At 38.2% G+C, this 19,259-nt stretch overlaps 1 protein-coding gene and 2 long non-coding RNA genes across 8 annotated transcripts in view; 1 reads left to right on the forward strand and 2 right to left on the reverse strand.

Annotated features, from left to right (window-relative positions):
• The window catches only part of LOC122824062, a 47,747-nt gene extending 42,395 nt beyond the window's left edge, over positions 1-5,352 (reverse strand). Inside the window, exon 1 of the long non-coding RNA XR_006369444.1 lies at positions 5,106-5,352. This is a non-coding gene — a long non-coding RNA (uncharacterized LOC122824062). The remainder of the gene's footprint in view (positions 1-5,105) is intronic.
• Positions 5,353-6,050: 698 nt separating this feature from the next.
• On the reverse strand, positions 6,051-9,869 carry myca (MYC proto-oncogene, bHLH transcription factor a). 5 transcript variants are annotated; one of them, XM_044104258.1, is made up of 3 exons: positions 9,661-9,869; positions 7,361-8,051; positions 6,051-7,084 (listed from the first exon to the last, which is right to left on the reverse strand). In XM_044104258.1, exons 2-3 carry the CDS (start codon positions 8,016-8,018, stop codon positions 6,438-6,440), a joined length of 1,305 nt encoding a protein of 434 aa, XP_043960193.1. In that variant the 5' UTR covers positions 8,019-8,051; positions 9,661-9,869; the 3' UTR covers positions 6,051-6,437. The 5 variants fall into 5 exon arrangements, with proteins under 5 accessions (XP_043960193.1, XP_043960191.1, XP_043960192.1 ...); XM_044104256.1 differs by having other exon boundaries at positions 6,051-7,087; positions 9,661-9,785; XM_044104257.1 differs by lacking the exon at positions 9,661-9,869 and adding an exon at positions 8,331-8,699.
• Positions 9,106-15,828, forward strand: LOC122824064. Of its 2 annotated transcripts, none has more exons than XR_006369445.1 (2): positions 9,106-9,573; positions 14,499-15,828. It is a non-coding gene; the product is annotated as an uncharacterized LOC122824064 (long non-coding RNA). The 2 variants fall into 2 exon arrangements; XR_006369446.1 differs by lacking the exon at positions 9,106-9,573 and adding an exon at positions 9,584-9,672.
• The last annotated feature ends 3,431 nt before the right edge of the window (positions 15,829-19,259 follow it).

Here is a 19,259-nt window from a genome sequence, read left to right on the forward strand (position 1 = left end):
AGCCAAACCAGCAAGGATTTCACAGTATTTTCCTAGTGTACTTAGTGCTGAAATGTGCATGCTTTGGGATGTGTGTCACGCTTGGTTCAATCCATCCCAAAAATGGTGTTGTTACACCAGTACAACGGCAAGGTGCTACATAAAGGTCAGTTGAAGACAAAGACAAAGTAGTCCCACCATTAGAGAACCACATCAGCAGCAGCATTGTTTCATTTGTGACAAAAATTGCGTCATTTTGTTCTCCGCCTCATGTTGTGCCCCAGGCAAACCTTTCCCCCCCTTCTACATGAGGAGCCACTGCCAGAATGTCTTGGGTGTGTTTGTTTATGCAAAAAACTGCCCCAACTACTTAAATACCAGAAGCCAGTTGAATAGTTTTGAGGAGCGATTGTCCGTACTGTTGGACCAAAACATTAAACTTCCCCTTTTAGGTTCTGATCCAATGGAGTGAGTGAACACCTCATTGATGTTTTCTGGGGGTTTTTTGGCTTCCAATAACATTATATAAAAAAAAGACATGGACATTGCAGCTCATCAACAATCAATAGTCACTCCTCTCTGTCATGGCTGATGTATTTACTATGCTGTTGTAAACTACACATATGCCAAAACAACATAAAATCAATTTTTTAATGTCCATAGCATCATGTTTGGCCATCAAAGTTTACCCTACACCTTACAGAGATATGACATACTTCTTCACATATGGAGTATTGTCAAGAAGAAGATGAGATACCAAAACCAATGATGGAAACAAGCTGAGGGTCACAATTAAAGCAACGTAAGCTTCATTAACACCTCAGCTGTGATCCCATTCATGCAGTAATTCATATAAAATGAGCAGCTCTGATGAAGTACATTCTCACTAAAACCAGTAAGATACAGTACATCACATTTCTAAAGTCACTACACTGGCTTACCTATAAGTCAGAGAAAAGACTTTAAAATATGTTTGTTAGCTCATAAATCACTGAATGGCTTAGCATCAAAATACATTAAATATCTACTGCTGTTGTATCAACATTCTGGTTCTAGTCTGCTCTGTATTCCCAGAACCAGAACCAAACATGGAGAAGCAGGATTCATCTTCTGTGCAGCACAAATCTGGAACAAACTTCCAGAAAACTGCAAAACAGCTGAAAAACTGAACTCCTTTAAATCACGGCTAAAAACCCACAGATTTATAGTTGCCTTTAATTAGCAGTAAATGAAACGTTAATCAACATATTTGCCTGATGATTTTTATGATATTTAACAAAATGTAATGTTTATTTATTGTTTCATAATTGATAATTATGATGTTTTTATGATGTAAAGCACTTTGAACTGCCTTGTTGCTGAAATATATTGTAGAAATAAACTGGATTTAACTTTTCAGTAGGACCAAATTTCTATATGTAAAAAATATGATTGCTTTAATACTATATAAAATGCAGCTGAGTGTTGTAGTTTGATTAGCTCTAAGAAAGTAATAAATAAATATCTGTATAACTAAGTTTCATTTTTTGCATTTCATTACTGAAATAAACTTGTGAAACATATTCTAATTTATTGAGATGCATCTGAAATAATGAACATAAACATCTAAGCACTAAATAAGGCAGGTCAAAAACGGTTGTTTTGCGAAATGCTTAAAAACCGCTGCATAACCACAGGATGCAGAGCATGTGGACCTCCTCCGTCTAAACCACGTGGCAGCATATTCCTGAAAAGTCTCACATTCCCAAGCCAAACTTGAAGCTGGCAGCGAGCAGCAGGTTCATCCCCACTGACTGACTGACGACACAGAAACAGCTAGCACAAGAGGCGAAGCAGGGCGTGAAGTTGTTCTATAAAAACGATGCTGCAAAATGAGCGAAAAGATTCAGCTGGCAGACAAGCAACGTTTTAAGGAGGATCAGATGCTTTAATCTATTCCAGCTTCCTGGATGGAAAAAATACCGTCAGATTACGTAAGAGCAGACCTCTGTGTCCTCGAGCCTCTAACTATGTATCACTGCGGCGAGGAATTCAGCTTCCTGAACGTTTCCTGGAAATCACGCACATCTTATATTTCAACCAGCAAGACTTTTATTATAAGCAGGACTTTAAGGATTGTTGTCGATGTCTTGGTCTTGTGCTTTTATTTGCAATGTTCTAAATGTAAAATAAGATAAACAGTTGCAGATTTACCAATATATTAACCACAACTTCCAAGATTTTTTAGTTTGTAACAACACAAATAAGCCACTCTGGTACTTTTTTCCATGTTTAATATACGTTTGTTTTATTCTAGTTTGATAATTTCTTCTGACTGCAAAAATCCATATTCAGTTTGAATAAGCTCTTGCTCTTTATGTGTCCATACAGTCGTTGGATATTGAGGACAATCTGTTAAATCTCTCTTTGTTTTGCTAAATTACAATAAAGACAAACTCTACAGGACGGTTGACACGTTTAAGGCCATCTGGATGACACAAAAGTGAATCTGCTGTAGAATAAAAAGCTTTAATCCATTTCTGATGCAACAGTTGTTTCCAAATCTGGTGCAGATGCAGCTTTGGAAATAGAGGTTTTGACTATTTATACTAATGTTTGGGGATTCCTAAAAACCCATTCAGGATGTTTACAATAGGGAATTAACTCTTTGTTTTTCTTGGAACAAGACGATCTGTGCTAATCAGTTTAAATACTTATAATTCTTATCTAATCAAAATCTATAAACCATGAGGTCATCATAAAACACATGTTGTGTTAATTAAGCAATTTTAACAACCCACAAAATAAACAAGTAAGGAAAAAAAAAGACAATATACTGCAAAGCTTTAAAAGAGAAATAATTCCTGACGTTTCCTTCACTCTGTTTTCTAATATTAATATCTGAAAACACTAGAAACTAGAAACTTTGAAGGGAAAGGGATAGGGAGAAAAAACTGGTTCAAGCTACAGAAAGGTTAAAGCATGCTAAAGACAAAAACAAAACAAAAACAGGCCCTCTATTGAGTTTGTTTGATCGCTCCAGGCTGATCATTGCCTAATTGAAACAAGATTCAAAATTTAAAGTATCAGGTGTGCAGAGATGAGACAAACTGAGAGAAATTAGTTAGGAAGCAGAGTGGATGGATTTACAAAAAGTAGATAAACACAATCAAATTAGCATAAGAAACTGTCTGCTTTGCAGTAAAAAACAGAAGGTAACGTAATGATGTGTGGAGGAATTAACACATCTGATAGGAATTCAAACTCACCCACAGTACAGCAAGAAAAATTCAACCACTCACTGTGTGATTCCAGTTAGAAACCAGTAACTCTGATCAAGACTTTGACCATATTTTATTTATTTATTTATATGTATTTTTTTGTTTTTTTTTATCTCCAATTGAAAGAAGGTTACATTAATTGTCTTGTTGCTGAAAATGTGACATATAAATAAAATTACCTTGCCTGACCTAAGAGTTTTTAACAGAACTGGGCTAAACCTCAGTGCTTGTATTTTTAGTGGAGCAGGACCTGGTTATATACTGAAAATTTGGCCACAGAAATGTGGTTTGAAATGGCAGTTGTAAGCAGGATAGAAAAATATATTACTTATTTTACATCCAAAATACAGCTTACTGCTCTAGAGTGTGCCGAAAGGCAGGGCTGCACAACATTAGATAAACATCTTGCATCATCCCAATGGCCACACTTCTCTTTGTGAGCTTTAGCATCTCCCTAGCTGAAACGTACATCAGTTGTGGCCGCTGAGGAAGATATAATAGCTTCTGTGTGATTTGTAACATTCAAATGGCAACTTTTTATTTAAAATTGGTGTTTAATTGGACCAAAGCTCGGTCAAGAGAATGCAGATGATTGTGGAACTTTCTTTAGTAGTTTGAAGTAACCAATAAACTACAATTTATTTCAGAATAATTCTATCCCGTTTCAGCTTTCTTGAGTCAACACCTGCCATCAATTATAGAGAAGCTAAAGAAATGTAGATAAAGTTCAGCTGTTAGAAATGGTCAAAAGGTTCTCACAGTACAAAGGCATCAGTCAGGAGAAGGATACACAAAATCTCTTCAGCATTTTAAACACACAATGAACTCCTGCAATGCTAGTTGACACACTATTGGTTGGTGTTTGCAAAGCAGCCAATAGAGGAGTACTATTTCTTTTTCATGATGCTGATTGGTTGTACCAAAAAGAGTAGACTTAAACTAGACCGTGGATTTTAGTTTCTGTCACAGTCCTAAGGTGTAGCGCTTATTAAGATGAATTAAGCTCATTTTGATTTGTTTGAACTGTTAAATTAGGCTTTAATTAGCATTTTTAGACAGGGTCTCAAGTTTTGTGAATGTCAGGTATTTGCAGGTGACTGTGCTCCCTAATCTCTGCAAATATCGGTGATCCACTGCAGAATGTAGGAAATGTATTAATTTATTCATCTACATTAATTACTTAATTATTTGGTTAATCTCACTTATTCTTCCCTATAGATGATAGAAACACCTCTACAGAGGTTTTGGTTTTGAAGCTCCACACCAAGACCACCATCTGGCCACCATGTTAAAACTTTCTGGAGACACCCCTGCTCTCATGTCTGACTGAGGCTACACCCTATCCAGTTTTACTGTGTTTTACAGCACATATTCACCAACAAATGGTTTAAAAATAATAAGATCTGTGCTTGCAGCATGGAAGGTTTATGCGACCCATGAAGAAAACCTGAGGATTCAGGACCCATGTGCATTTCCACAGAGCCCTCACTGATCTCTATTGTTATCTTTTGTTATGATCCTGAACTGTGCTGTACAGTAACAGCAGAAACAAAGCCACGGTTGAAAGCAGTCCAAGCCTTTCTCTTTGTTAAATCCTGACATCCCGAGCATAAAAACGGAATAAATCTGAAAACAGCATGTTTTAAAGAGCCTGAGCTCCAAACTCTGCAGCATTACCAGGAGTTGGTCAGACAATAGAGACGGAGCTAGCCGAGCACAACAATCCTCCTGAGAACAATCGCTTCACGCAGGTAGAAAAGAGTCACATTCACGGTTTATAAAATCCTCCATGCGGTCTCTATGCTCCCAGAAACCGCTTCATATGAAGTTTACAAGATGCAAACATGAAAGATAAACCAGCTTTACCTGCTCGTGCATCTTAGAGGAAGATTTAGTTTAAAACCCCGCTGCTGTGTCTCAGCTCCTGATGCTCCATCTTTGTGGTCATATTCCGGGTTTTTTTATTAATGTTTGCACGATGGTGATGGTCGGAGGCGCGTCTCAACTCGAGCTCACTTCCATGTGCTCGCGACCAGGACCACGCGCTCACAGAGTGAGCTGGGATAGGGCGCGTGACGTCACTGCGAGACTGGAAAAATAGCTCGAGGGTTAGACTGACTTAGAGTCAGGTGTGACGTACAGGTGGAACCTACGTTTCTACGTGAAAATCAGACATGAAGTTTTTGTTTTATTGATCAACTATAAGAAATGCATTACTCTACTGATTTTAGCAGGGATTAATACAGCTTGAAAGATTTTTTTTTATCTAAATTTGCTACTTTTAATGTAAATATTGTATAAGTTCAAGCAATATTTGATCAAAATTTCAAAAAGGCATTTTCAATCTAATATTTTTACGCTATTTTAAAATATTTTGTAGACTATTTTAAAATTTATTTAAACTTGTAAAAGGGTATTACACATGCTTACTTAAAGTTACACAATCTGAGCACATTTTCAAAAAGTGTGCACCAAATTCTATGGAATATTTAAGAAAAACATCACTATTTCTATACAATTTTGTGTATTTAATAAAAAGATGTTAAGCCTCTCACATGTAGTTCACACTTTGGATTCCTTGCTCAAAAATGTTTTAGAAGTTTTAAATTTGAACTGAAAAACAACTCATATTGTTTCAGGTTCACCTTTAATGAACCGTTCCCTTTAGATAAAGATCACATGCGTATCCTTAATAATATCACCACCCCCAAATATCTGTGCAGCTCAGATATAAAGGCTCATGTATGCAGAGCTACCTTCTTTTAATTCTGGTTTACACCTTGATGTTTAGTGCAACACAAATGAGTCAAATTCAAGAAAACATTTTTTTATAATTCAAAAGAGATCAAAGAACATACTGCAAAAAAAACAAAACAAAACAAAAAAAGTGAGTCTCACCCAGACATTTGCAATTGAAAAATACATTTTCTTAAGAAATATTACCTATTTACAAAACATAAAAATTTATATTTTACTTTGAGCTGTCTGTGAACAGGACAGACCCATTTTAAACATTTTATTAATAAAAATAAACTTTTAAATATTTTATCCACCCATAACTTCAGTTGAGGCAGTTTAAACATTGAAATCAAAGATTCCAAACAATTCAACCCATCGAACATCTGCATGCAACAACTGTACATCAATTCTTGAACTTTCATAACAAAAAAAAGAAAAACAAGTCTTAAATGTTATCTTTTAAACACGAGAACCCTGTAGCTGTGCAAGTCTCTGCTTTAAAAGTTCACTTTTCCTCCTCAGCTGCTCCTTGAGTGACACAAGTCTCTGTTCGTCTGACTGCATGCTGTAGATGCACTCTGTCGCCTTCTTCAGGATCACCACCTTGGCCGCCTTCTCGTTGTTGGCCACCTCTGGGATCTCGTCTCGCAGGGCGAAGAAGCTCAGCTTGAGCTCGTTCCTCCTCTGGCGCTCCAGCACGTTGTGAGTCCTTCTCTTGTCGTAGTCCTCGGTGTCAGACGTTCGCGGGCTCGAACACTTGCGGTTGCTGCTGATCTGTTTGAGGACCCTGCTGGAGCTCCCTCCGCTCACTCCCCCTCCTCCTCCTGCTGCTGCGGTGATGCTGCTGCTCTCCAGCTTCAGCCTCTTGACAGCCGGCTGCTCGTGCCTCAAGGATGGATGGGCGGCATAATTATGCTGGTGAGTGGAGACGTGGCATCTCTTCAGCACCAGTGGGCTTGCGTGCCGGCTCTCCAGCGGGCTGGGGTCGCACCGTTTCACTGCGTGCCTTTTCTCTACGGTGACCACGTCGATTTCCTCATCTTCTTCTTCTTCTTCTTCTTCCTCCTCCTCCTCCTGATCTTCTTCATCATCATCCTCATCTTCTTCTACACAAAAAAGAATACCAAAAAAAATATTAATAATAATTTTTTTTTTAAATCAATCACAACATGCAACTCTTCAAATTTAAATTAGCAGCCATGCTCTGGAGAGGGGTGTGTCTGCATGATGCATGCCCAGGGGCCAGCTAAGTACTTTCTGAGGTGAATGCAGACACATTCCAGTCACCCTCCAGGGGGGGGTTTCACTGCATAAACTGCTCTTAAATACAGAAAATGCCATCATTTTGGCGCCTCCTCTAGCGCAGCTCCCATTCAGCTTACCTGAGTCACTACAACTGCTGCTGCTCCCGCTGTTGGGCGGCGTGTCCAGCCCCAGATCCTTGCTGCGCACTGTCCCTGCAGTCTGCTTGGGCGTCTCCGCCACCGGGTAGGGAAAAACCACAGACGGATCAATGCACTCCGACGCGGACGTGTTGAGATCCTGCAGGTAGCTGCTGTTCAGCCTCCACGCAGCACCCGCAGCCGGGTCCACCGAAGCGGCTGCAGCAGCGGCGGCGGCGTCTTTCCGCGCTGCTTGCAGCGAGGCCAGCCGCTCCGATACCACCTTCTTCAGCTTGGCCGCCGCCGAGAAGCCGCTCCACATGCAGTCCTGGATGATGATGGACTTGAGGAAGGTCTGCGAGTAGTCTGCGTCGCAGATGATGCTCTGGTTGACCACGTCGTCGCCGAGGAACTCGGTGACCATCTCCAGCTGGTCGGCGGTGGAGGGGAAGAGACTGGACAGTGACGGCCGGCGGCTCGGGGAGAGGGGAGGGGTCGGGAGGAGCTCGAATTTCTTCCAGATGTCTTCGCTCGGCGCCGGAGGCTGCGGCTGCTCCGGGTAGAAGTCCTCCTCCTCGTTGTCATAGTAGAAAAAGGGCTGCAGGGAGTCGTAGTCGTAATCGTAATTCTTATTCGCCAAAACTGAATTCAGCGGCATGATTCCTGTTATGGGGCTCTCCTTATTGCGAAGCTGGCGGAAAAATAAGAAGAAGGAGAGCAAAATACAGGTTAGGTTTGTAGCAGCAAACAGCTGTTTGGCTCCGATCCTACAAGAGTGTGTGCAACATCACATGGTCACTCCACAACACTGACCCCTGTGTGTGCGAGTGCACGCGTTGCATGCATGCACAGGTGCTGCTGCAGCAGGTGCATGCAGAAACTAGAACCAGTTAGTAAAATAAGTACCAAACCCGGAGGGGGAACCCCCGCTTTCGCAATGACAACTCTGCAGATCCTCACTCATCCTTACCTTTCAGATTTTACACAGTGGGCGAACGGAGGTGCTAAAAAACAACGTGCAGGAAAGTTATTCCACGACGGCTGTGACATTAAATCCTTCCACGGAGGGCGTCGTAAACCTCAGCGTAGTGGGTACGTAATGAAGCATACGTACAGACGCGACTTGGACTGGACGACCCACAGCGCCTTAAAAGCAGCGTGATACTAGCAACTGCGCGTTCTGCAGCTGCTTATTTAAGCGGGCCGCATCACTCCGTCTGGGATCCTTCCGCCAGTTTTTCCCGCGAAACGGTGACCGGCGACGAAAATGCGCCACGACCCGGTTTTATTTGACGCTTTTACAAAACCTAAAATAATTTACACTCGATAAGGCTTCACTCCTTCTCACAAGACACAATACAAACGGCAAATGTAGTTTATGGCCGCAATATTTTTCGTTCTTTTAGGATTAAGACGGGGTCTAGTTATTGTGGGAGTGGGAGGGGTCATAGTAGTGTTGACGACCCACAAAAATACTAACAGACGGTAGTAATGACAGGTCGTTATGTCAGGACTGGGTACCATTATATTTTCTGTGCAGAATTTCAACACAAGTTCACAGAAGTCCAGCAACTCAAATTCGTCGTGGCAGAAAAAGTGGCCAATTCAGGTGGTTGGTGATTGGTTGAAGGTGAAATTTGCAAAGAAAAATATAATAATAATTGGTGGCCCTTTTTGATAAGCCACAATTGAGAATATTTAAGAATAGGAATAGCTTAGCTTTCCCCAATTGTTTCACCGTGAATATTTAGAAATCTGTCAATTTGTTCTTACAGTTTTGATTATTACCATACATAATTTTTGGAGCTCTGGCCCCTTTAATATTTTTTATTTGGTTCTCAATCTTCTGACTTGGCTTTCCAATAATTCAGACATAAATGCCTCACAATTACTACTTCTCTCTGTTACTGAGTCAAATAAGCCAGAATTGTGAAAATATTTTGCACATTAGTCTGCTTCTGCACTCAAAATATATGCAAGCAAGGCAGAAAAGACTCCCAAAACGCAGACGTCGACATAATCAACCCACAACTCATTTTACAAATTTTAACTCATCAATGTAAAGAAAGGCACAATTTACTATTCTTTTTCTTTCAAGGTGACGCAAAACGCGTCATGTTTGCACCGTTTAAACTGTAGTTTCGCAGGACCACAGGTGCTACAGATCACCTCGGTGTGTGCAGCAGCTGACAGCCTTGAACCAGCTGAAACAGGTGATTGCCACAACGCTGAATACCTGCAGTTTGTGGCTGCATGTCAAACATGCAACAACAGCTTTGAATAAAGTGTGGAATATTTACCGCCGTCCAGAGGTAAGAGGATCCTCTTTAACTTGGAGGGATTGGCACCAGTTAAAAACAGGAAGGAAGCAATTAAAGTAATCAGACCCACACCGCAGTTAGACGGACGAGTGAGCACTGAGGAGGAGTTTTTACGGACTTTGACCGCCCTCTGCTGGTGCGTAGGAAGAGCGCAGGATCACAGCCAATGGGTGGAAAAAACAGCTCTTTAGCTGATGCATAGACTATAACATTTATTGTATTTGCATGAAGGAGGAGTAGACTTAAATTATCTTCATGATTTAAGGAAATAATCTATAAATTTACTGAATTAAAGTGTTTTAAGATGTGACTACTCAGCATCAGAACTAGGTAGAGTAAGCAAAAATTGCACTTAAGTAAAAGTAGCACTACTTCAACATATTTTTACTCAAAAAAATTAAAAAGGAGCTGGCCAAACATTTACTCAAGGAAGAAAAAAAAAATAGCATGTGCAAAGGCTCCGTATGTACTAAGATCAAAGAATCAATCATTTGATGATTAAAGATCAGATGGACTGAAACATAGAGGTTATGTGGGGATTTTGGTATTTTAAAATGACGATAGATTCAAACAATAAAATCAGGAAATATTTTTCCCAATTCAATTTCTTTCAATATAAACCTTATGAAACTTTATCAAAAACTACAGATGTGCTTCATTTAAAAAATGCCCAAGTAAAAGTAAAAAGTATAGTTTAACAAAACATGTTCCTAGAAGTAAATTTTTTTCCAAAAAGTTACTCAGCTAAATGTAACTGAGTAAATGTAAGTAACTACAAAACTCTGCTCAGCATGCAGCTCAAAGAAAGTCTAACAACTGGATAAAATAGAGAAAGAGTGAAATGTTCTTCCAAAGATGCTTCCCAATTAGACTAACATTTGGGAAAATGTCTGCCTTAATCCAAGCTTTAACCTTTGAGCCACAATAAGTTTAGCACAAAAACATTTTTTAGCATCACCATATCCAAAGCGAAACACTGTGGTGGCAGCATCATGATATAAGTTTTGTTCTCTTCAGATGCAACTGGAAGCTTGGTAAAGTGGACAAAGTCAAGAATAAATAACTATTCAAATGCAAGCCAAAAGGAATTTAAAATTTTCTAGAGTCCAGGCGTGCAGCAGCAGCAACAACAGCAGCCTCCATGACTGTGAGAAAAATGTTAAAGTTCCTCCACAGAAAACTGTTGGTTCTTCTGTAGAGGGCTGTGCACAAGATATGTCTCCAATCTGATGGATCTAGAGACCTGTTGCAAGCAGATAAGTATAGTCAAATCACTGTGTGGGAGGTTCACCCCAACCACTGGAGACCGAATGCTGCAACTGAATCAAAAGGTGGTTGCACAAACTACTAATTTAAGGATGTTAACACTTTTGAATCCCTATTAATGTTTTGGGTTTTTTTTTAAAAAAAGAAAGCAAAAATCCAATAAAACATAAAAAATAAGAGGGAAGCTTGGCTCATTGAAGAGGTGAAATTTTGCACCATTTTGTGTAACCTGCTGAACTTAAAGTGAGCATATTTAGCATTCTCAGCTCTTTCTACTTAAAACAATTAAAATATTTTTTTTAATAGCTCGTTCTCAATTAGCACTGGTGATCACATTTCAAAAGTCAGCGTCTAGCTGTAATATAATACCAGGACATGGACTTTAAAAGACTTGTTCTCTGATAAAGATGAGTCAAACTCCTTAAAATAAATTAACATTTTGTTGGAGTTGCGCAATCTCACTCTGGAAATTCCCAGTAAAATGTTACTCAAAATTTCTAATAAAATCCCTGGTGCCTCCCCTATTCAAACCCTTATTGGTCCTTGTAATGGTGATAAGATATTTTGTTTGTCATGACCATAGAAATAGGCAGATGAAGGTGAGTAGCTGCTTTATATCTGTTTTTCTTTAACATGTTCTGTTGTCTTATTTTGAAGAGGGACTAAGTGTATAGTATGAATTTATTTTTTGAAGAACTGTTGGCAGTTTCAACAAGTGCAGCGCACAGGTTTAAAAAAAAAAAATTTAAGTAACATTTTACTGGGACATTTTGTGTTTAGTGTTAATTTATTAAAAAACACTCATTCTTAAAAAATCTTTTAAAAAATGTATTTACATCAGATCTACTTTGTGTAGGACCAAAATTGTAACATTAAAGACCATAAATGGCCCCTGAGCCACACTTTGGACTCCAGTTGTTCAGAATAAATGAAACGGAAAAAAAGAGATGCTTTTTTCTTTCTTTCTTGTCTTTTTTTTTGCCAGTAAACACAGGGAGGATTCTACTGGCAATCTAACAGGGAAACAAACCCTGTTAGATTTAGATGACTTTATTGGGCTCCCAATAGATTTGCTGTGCTGATGTGACATTTGCTTTGAATGCAATAAAACAGATATTTGTTTCATTGGTTTTTTTTCCCAAATGACACTAAAGTCTTTTGGGAAACTAGCTTGCTCTTTCTGTTTGTCTGAACCCCAAAACCACTTAATTATTCTCTCTGTTTTTGTGTCGTATTGAATTGTCCTTTGTTTCATTCTGAAGAGGAACACATTGGTTTTTATATATTTGGGGAAAAGCAGAATCAGCTTTATTTTTTTTAGAACAGAATCCCATTCATGAAGAACCACTTCAGACTCTTGTAAAACCGGTTTTTGGAAAGAGCAGAGCTGAAGGCAAAGGCTGGAGGAATTTGGTAAAAATGCAGATAAATTTCATAAAAGTCCCTTGTTATCAGAAAGAGGAGAAGGAAATCCCCAAACCAAGACTGAAGCAGATCTTCTTTCCTCACTGCTTGTCCCTCAGACCTCTCTCTCTCACGCCTCTCCTTTCCTTGTCAAGGGATGCTGTGAGCAGGATATTGATCATAACCGGCAGGTTCAGTGGTGTGGCTGCCTTTGCTTATCAGCTCCGGATGTTTCCTGCGTTACTGTGTTTCACAGCGCCTGGAGACACACAGGAAGGCTTTTAACAGGGACTGGCATCGTTTCCTCTGATAGGTGGGGACCCAGTGTGGGCGTTTGCTCCATCTCAGTGCTGATGGCAATGATCTCTAACCTCCAAATTAAAGAACACACCAACTTGAAGACAACCATGCCAACAGTGAATTATGGCACTATAGAATCAGAGTCTTTATCCAGTTAGAAGGAGTTATGAAGAGTTCCCAATATCAGTTTTGACCCTAAACTTTCACTTTTCTGATAGAGAGGAAGATGAAGTGGCAATGTATTTTTCAGGATCAAATATAAATCCAAACCCATACAAAAGCAACTTTTGAAGTTTAAACATTAAATCATTGATTAGAAAGCTTTACCAGTAGAAGTTGCTTCCTAACCAGTTTTCAAGCCACACTCTACCTGACTGCAGCTTTTCACCTGCAGAAACACATTTATGACATTAAATCTAACAGTGATGACACCAGACGGTTGAATGTTTGACATAAAAGAAAACCGAGTGAAGAAACTCAAAAACTAAACTGTGAAGCCAATTTCCTCTAAATCTCCAGCTGCACATTCTCCTTCTTGGGTGATGCTCTTCAGGACATGCAAGACTAATTCTGCAGTTGGATTTCTCAAATGTTGAATTAATCATCAGCTTGTTCAGCACACTTTGGAAGAAACAGCTTCCTTTGTTCCCTTTCTCTCGGATGCTGCTGGTCTGAACTTCCCTTATTTCTGACCACAGATCTAACGATCTGAGCTGTGTGGCTTCGAATACATTTCAGCCTTCTGGTGTTGTGCTGACATCTGCTCACGTGTTAAGACTGTGATGAAATCTAAGGATATGCAAATTTTTGGGATTCTTTTTTAAAATACTCAAATCCTTACATTCCTCTCGGTTCCTAAGTTTTGTTGTTTGATTATAAAACAGCTCCAGTGATGTTTAAAAGCACTCATTATTGGTGTGACTTTTCCGTTTAATTTTGGGCTTTTAATTATTCATTTGAATGGCTGGTTGTGATAAAATGAAGAGGAATTAGATGAATACCTTTGAAGTTATTTCAAAAAACTAATCCACACTAGCTCAGAGGTATCAAAACAAGAGTATTATTTGGTTAAATGTCCATCAGCAGCAGAAGTTTTACATCAACTCGGTCTGAGAGGTTGCTGACAAAATGAGAAACCAAAACTTTCAGGATTGATATCTGCATATTTTAAAACTTCTGGGAAAAAAATCAAGATTTTCAAGAGCTTTACTGAACTTCCAGAGGTTCAGACAAGCGAAGATTGAAAAACCGATCCATAATATTTATACTTAAAGGTGTATGCTTTCTAAACTTAAAGCTTTGGAAAAAGGAAAAAAAAATGTCTCCCCTTTTTGACTTTCTATTTTTTGCATGTTTGCCACAGTTCAGTGTTTCAGAATATCAAATCAATTTATAAATATTTGTCAACAGCAACATAAATGCAAAATGCAGTTTTTAAATAAAAGTGATTATTTTTAAGTGAAAAAACCTACATGGTCTTGTGTGAAAAAAGTGACTAGAGCCACTGAAATAAATATCTAATATATAAGGACAAACATGAAACCATTTGACATGATCACAAAAATATTATTTTCACACAAGAACCTTAAATTTAGGTTTTCCTTCAAATTATTTATATAGTTGAATATTATTGTAATTATTTTGGTGTTCTAGTTCTGATTAAATGTAATCGAGGTGATAATTTGGTTTGATTTGACTGGTCTGTGGCTTTCTTGTCCGTTTTACAATTGAATCACAACAATCTGTCACAATCTCAAATTCCACCGTCTACATCAGAAAAATGCATCTTAAACTTCTGCAGTTAGCCGCATTCATCGCATGTCATTGACGGTTTTTTCCTTCACCAGCATTAGGAGAGTCGTCTCCACTGCAGAAACGCTGATGGTGTTTGACCAACTTGTGCATACGCTGCACTTAAAAGCATTTAATGAAGAGGCAGATGGACACATGCTGATGTTGGGCAGGCGGACACATCAGCAGAGACGTATTGATAAATCAGGGCCGCGCTCCTCCTCATCCAGCCAAGACACGAGTCAGCATGAAGAGCTGGAAGATCAATAGCTGCACAGCTTCAGTCAGTGAGAGGACAACCCAGAGCTGGGCGGATCAATTGGTCTGCTCCAGAGCTAATTGTGTCATTAATTATTGATAGTAACAACTGACAGTTATTGACAAAGCCTGAAACGGCTAACATATACGGCGTGGTCATGTTAACAGAGTGATGGGTTTGTGTTTTTATTCTTCTCCGCTTTGATTTGCTTCCCTTTGTGATGGAAAGAAAGGTGAAGAAATCTCAGCCTCTCTGGAGCTCTGTTGTGGAGAAAAAACCTGAATGTTTTATCGAGATAACAACAGATTGTTAAGAGAAATGTAACGGAAAGACAACAGCTGCAGTTTCACAATGTTTCAATTTATGATTTATGTCACTTTACAACAACGTTTGAGAAATGTAGTATTGGAAAGTACAGGTAGTCTACATCAATTTTTCCAGGTTATTCAGTGTGCAGTTGAGACTAGACGTTTACACACTTTTGTCTCTCACTATTTGAGGTTAAATCATACTAAATGTCTCGTTTCAGGTCAGTTAGAATCAGTTAGAAAAATTATTTATATTCGTGAAATGCCTCAGTGAGAGAAAGAATACGTGAGAGATTAATGTACATTTTCTCAAAATCAGAAGTTTACCTATATTTCCTTAGCATTTTTAACTATGACTTGGGTAAAACCATTTCCACAAACAGTATAAATATGAACATTTGAAGTGGTCTAGTCAAATAAATTCAACTGAGGTGTTTTTTTATTATTAGTGACTGAAATCATCATTTGAAAATGCAATTCCTGTTTGCAAAACATTGTTTGATCATTTGTTACATTTAATTGTGATAAAATGAAGGAAAGGGAGTGAATTTTTTCACAGCATCACATGAGGAATTTATTCTCCAGAAAAAGGAAACTATTTTTGAAAATTGGCAAATATCAAGCATATTTTTGGAGTGTCAAGGCAAATACTCCAGGTGAGTTTTGTGTGAACGTACCTGAGAATGTGACTAAGTGCATGTCATCCAAAACTCAAAAATACAAAGATCCTCAGTGAAAACGTGGTTTTTATACATTCTTACTTATTTGGTGTAGAAAACGTCTTGAAAATTGATCAATTCACTGGGTGTTCATATTATTGCTAGGAAACATAAAAAGAAAAAAAAAAAAATCCTCTGTGTCCACTAGGGGGCTCTACACATTTAACAACTACTTTTCCCAATTTTCTTCCAACTTCGTTCACAACTTGTTTCAAAATTACATTCAGTTTTCTCATTTCAAGACAGCAAAAAAAGAACAAAAACTAATTTATTCTTATTTCTACAGTGTCGTTATCGTCCTGGATTACACAGGCACTTTGCATCTTGATATACATGTGTATTTTTTGTGACTTCTGCCTACATAATAATCCAAAGCATATGGACAAATTTAGCCTGAAGTAGTTCAAAAGACATAAAATTAAACGTATTCCACAGTCATCTTTGTCTCCACGCCCAATTCCTGCTGAAAACCTGTAGGATGAGCTGTAGAGAAGAAAGCATACTGAAAGGATTTCTGAGTGATTTCGCAACCATTAAAGGTAAATATTTTCTGTGTGTATGCTCTGAACCTTTGAAGGTGAACATTAAATGTTGTCCATGTGGAAAAAGGGGGCATACAAAGTGGAATTTGAAAACCTCCAATGTCAAAGGAAACATAAACAACAGCTTATTCAGTTTTTGTTGTATTTATTTTTGGAGGATTTTCATCAGTCCTGGATTTTCTGAAGCATTGAGTACTTTAATATGTATTGATTTGATGAGTTTGTATGGTAATCACTGATATAAAGTGTAAAAAAACTGCCAAACTAAATCCACAGGAGCTTCAACATATTACAGATGATCGGTTTCAAAAAGAGGGCTCTTGTATTTATCCAGTGTTCAGAAATTATGCTACAGCAGTGTATGGGGACATTTTCATAAAGCATAGCACCTTAAATGGGGGAGTTTACAAATATGTTTAGAAAAGAGATCATGAAAGCTGAAAATTATAGCACTTATTTAAATTTGAATATTTTATTTTAAATTGTTGACTGAAATACTTTGTGAAGGACAAAATTATACAAATAATTCAGCATCAGCTTCAAGAAATCAGATAGCAGAGAAAGATATAATAAAAAAAAAAAAAAGAAAAAAAAAACTTGCACAGAAACATAATTTTAAAAAATGGCGCTCTAGACTATTTACATATTCATGATCAAGAATAATCTGCCCCGGAAAAGCGGGGTGCTGTAACGACTCAGTGTGGCCACTAGATGGCAGACCACCCTCTTTGAAGACTGCTCGCTCTTTGGATTAATGTACAAGGTGCTTTTGTTTGTCCGTATTTATGCTTTCTCTCTGAGGATTTTTTGTTTTTAGTATGCGAAGTTAAGTGTTATTTAATGTATATTTGTAGGTCAAGGGTGAAAATACATCTTTGGATATTACTAACAAACACCTGAAGGGATATTATATCTTCATCGTCTGAAGTCATGTTACATTGCGCAGATTTATTAAGTCATGTCATGATTTCCTAAATAAAGGTGCATATAATCTTTACCTGTCACCACTGGTAACTTTAAAATGCTTGGGGGTTTCGTCAATAATTTTTAAATAACTGTACTTCCAATAAAATGCCCTAATGTTAAAGCTAATTTTAAAAAACACATTTATACATAGTTTAGATTAAATGCATCAAAAGAAATTCTTGACAAAAATGTAAATATTTGAAGGCATGAGTTTTTAGGGTCTTTTTTCTTTTCTTTAAATAAAAGTTCACAGCAATAATCCCAGTCCTTAGATTGAAAACAAATGGATATCTTTTCATCTTTCATCCAAAAGTAAATTTTTGTACATGGAAATACCAGGCTGCGACAGACTGGCAACCTGTCCAGGGTGAACCCTGCCTCTCGCCCGGAACGTAGCTGGAGATAGACACCAGCAACCCTCCCGACCGCATTACGGACAAGGGTGAACAGAAAATGGATGGATGGATGGATGGAAATACCAGGCTTATGAATTGTAACCAGAACAATCACACTATTGGAGTTGCTATGGTCACTAATAGTGTCACATGACGTACTCAACCTACCCTCAGTTTAGTTCAGCATTTGAGTCTTTGTGGCTGGAACTAAGCATAACAATGCCAACGTGTAACCTGTTTTGGTCACATCTCCCAAGGTATGAATGGGTGTAAAACTACCTGGCAATATTACCTGTACTGTAGGTGTTAGAAAGATGAAATCTGAGGTTAGACCCAATGTAGCTGCTCTACTGTGTTGGGTTGTCTGTTTCCTTTCTCCAACGCAGGGGCCTGACTGATCCTGGCTGCACTGGACTGATCATCCCCACAATGCTGAATTTGTGTTAGACCGTTTTATTTCCCAGGAAGTGTCTTATTTAAGATACTACACCAAGCTGCTGTTTTACCTGACTGATTATATATGCAAGAACAATGAGTTAGGATATGTCTTCATTCTCAATATGATCTGTGAAGATTCATTCATTCTAATCATTTCTCAAGATGAAATGGATTGGAATCATCAAGGGGTGGAATATATTTACTTGAAGGTACAATAATGGAGAAGTGCAAACATTAAAAATAATTTCCTGTGATATAGGCCTTTTAATGGGTCTACAACAACTATCTATTAACCTGTGAAACATCTCAATTTTCTGTTAAATGATAAGAGTTTCACATGTAGGACTTCAGACCTCATTTCTTGAGAGATGTTAAAAGTTGTAGGACATTTAGTACTTTTAAACACTAAAGTGCAAGAGCAAACTGAGATAACAAAATCCATCTGCCAAATCCATCACCAGGCAAATGGGTTTTGCCTGTTAACTAGGCTGCTCTGTTATTTCAAGATGTTGCATTTATTTTACAAGAAAACCACAAAGCTGCTTAGCAACATGCAATCCCATTTTGAGACACTGGACCCACAAAGGGAATTTGTGGGTATTAGCACTTTAAACAAGGCAAATTTCCATAAAATTTAGTTTCGCCTATTAAAAGCAAAGCGGTTCTGCCTTCAGGCAGCAGACAAAGGCACAACAAGTTTGTGTTTTGACTGAAAATTGTGTAAGAAGCTTTTACTGTCAGTTCTCACAGCCATCAGTGGTTAAACAAATTACACAAAGGAACTTGGGAATCTGGTAAAAAGAACACAAACAAAAAAACCCCAAAACAACTCTGATGTTGGTGACCATAATTGAAACCTGTAGACAAGGTTGGCAATCTGACCATGTGTTAAGATTTGTTTTTGTTCCTTTTGTTCTTGTCGTGTAGCTGTTCCCACGTTCAGAAGTGAACTTTATCACTCAAACAAAGGCTTCACTTGTTTATGCTGCTCACAAATTATTAACTTTTTGAACAAGAAAACAAGATTAAATGTTTTGATACACTACCGATGTCTTGTGGTTGTCTGTTCTGATAAATATATATTGTTAAATATTTATTTTTATGTACAACATATAAATATTATCCATAGAACAGTTGTCTTGTCTCTCTCATCATACATGAAGACTATGTTTATGAAGTATAAAACAAAA

The sequence above is a fragment of the Gambusia affinis genome, linkage group LG21 (assembly GCF_019740435.1).
Source record: "Gambusia affinis linkage group LG21, SWU_Gaff_1.0, whole genome shotgun sequence".
Lineage (NCBI taxonomy): Eukaryota > Metazoa > Chordata > Actinopteri > Cyprinodontiformes > Poeciliidae > Gambusia > Gambusia affinis.

Excerpts from the sequence above, each read along its gene's own strand:
- myca (XM_044104256.1), bottom strand. The coding sequence starts at position 8,018 with ATGCCGCTGAATTCAGTTTTGGCGAATAAGAATTACGATTACGACTAC. Across the intron at positions 7,088-7,360 it reads CAGCAGTTGTAGTGACTCAG|TAGAAGAAGATGAGGATGAT; the intron begins GTAAGCTGAATG and ends TTCTTTTTTGTG.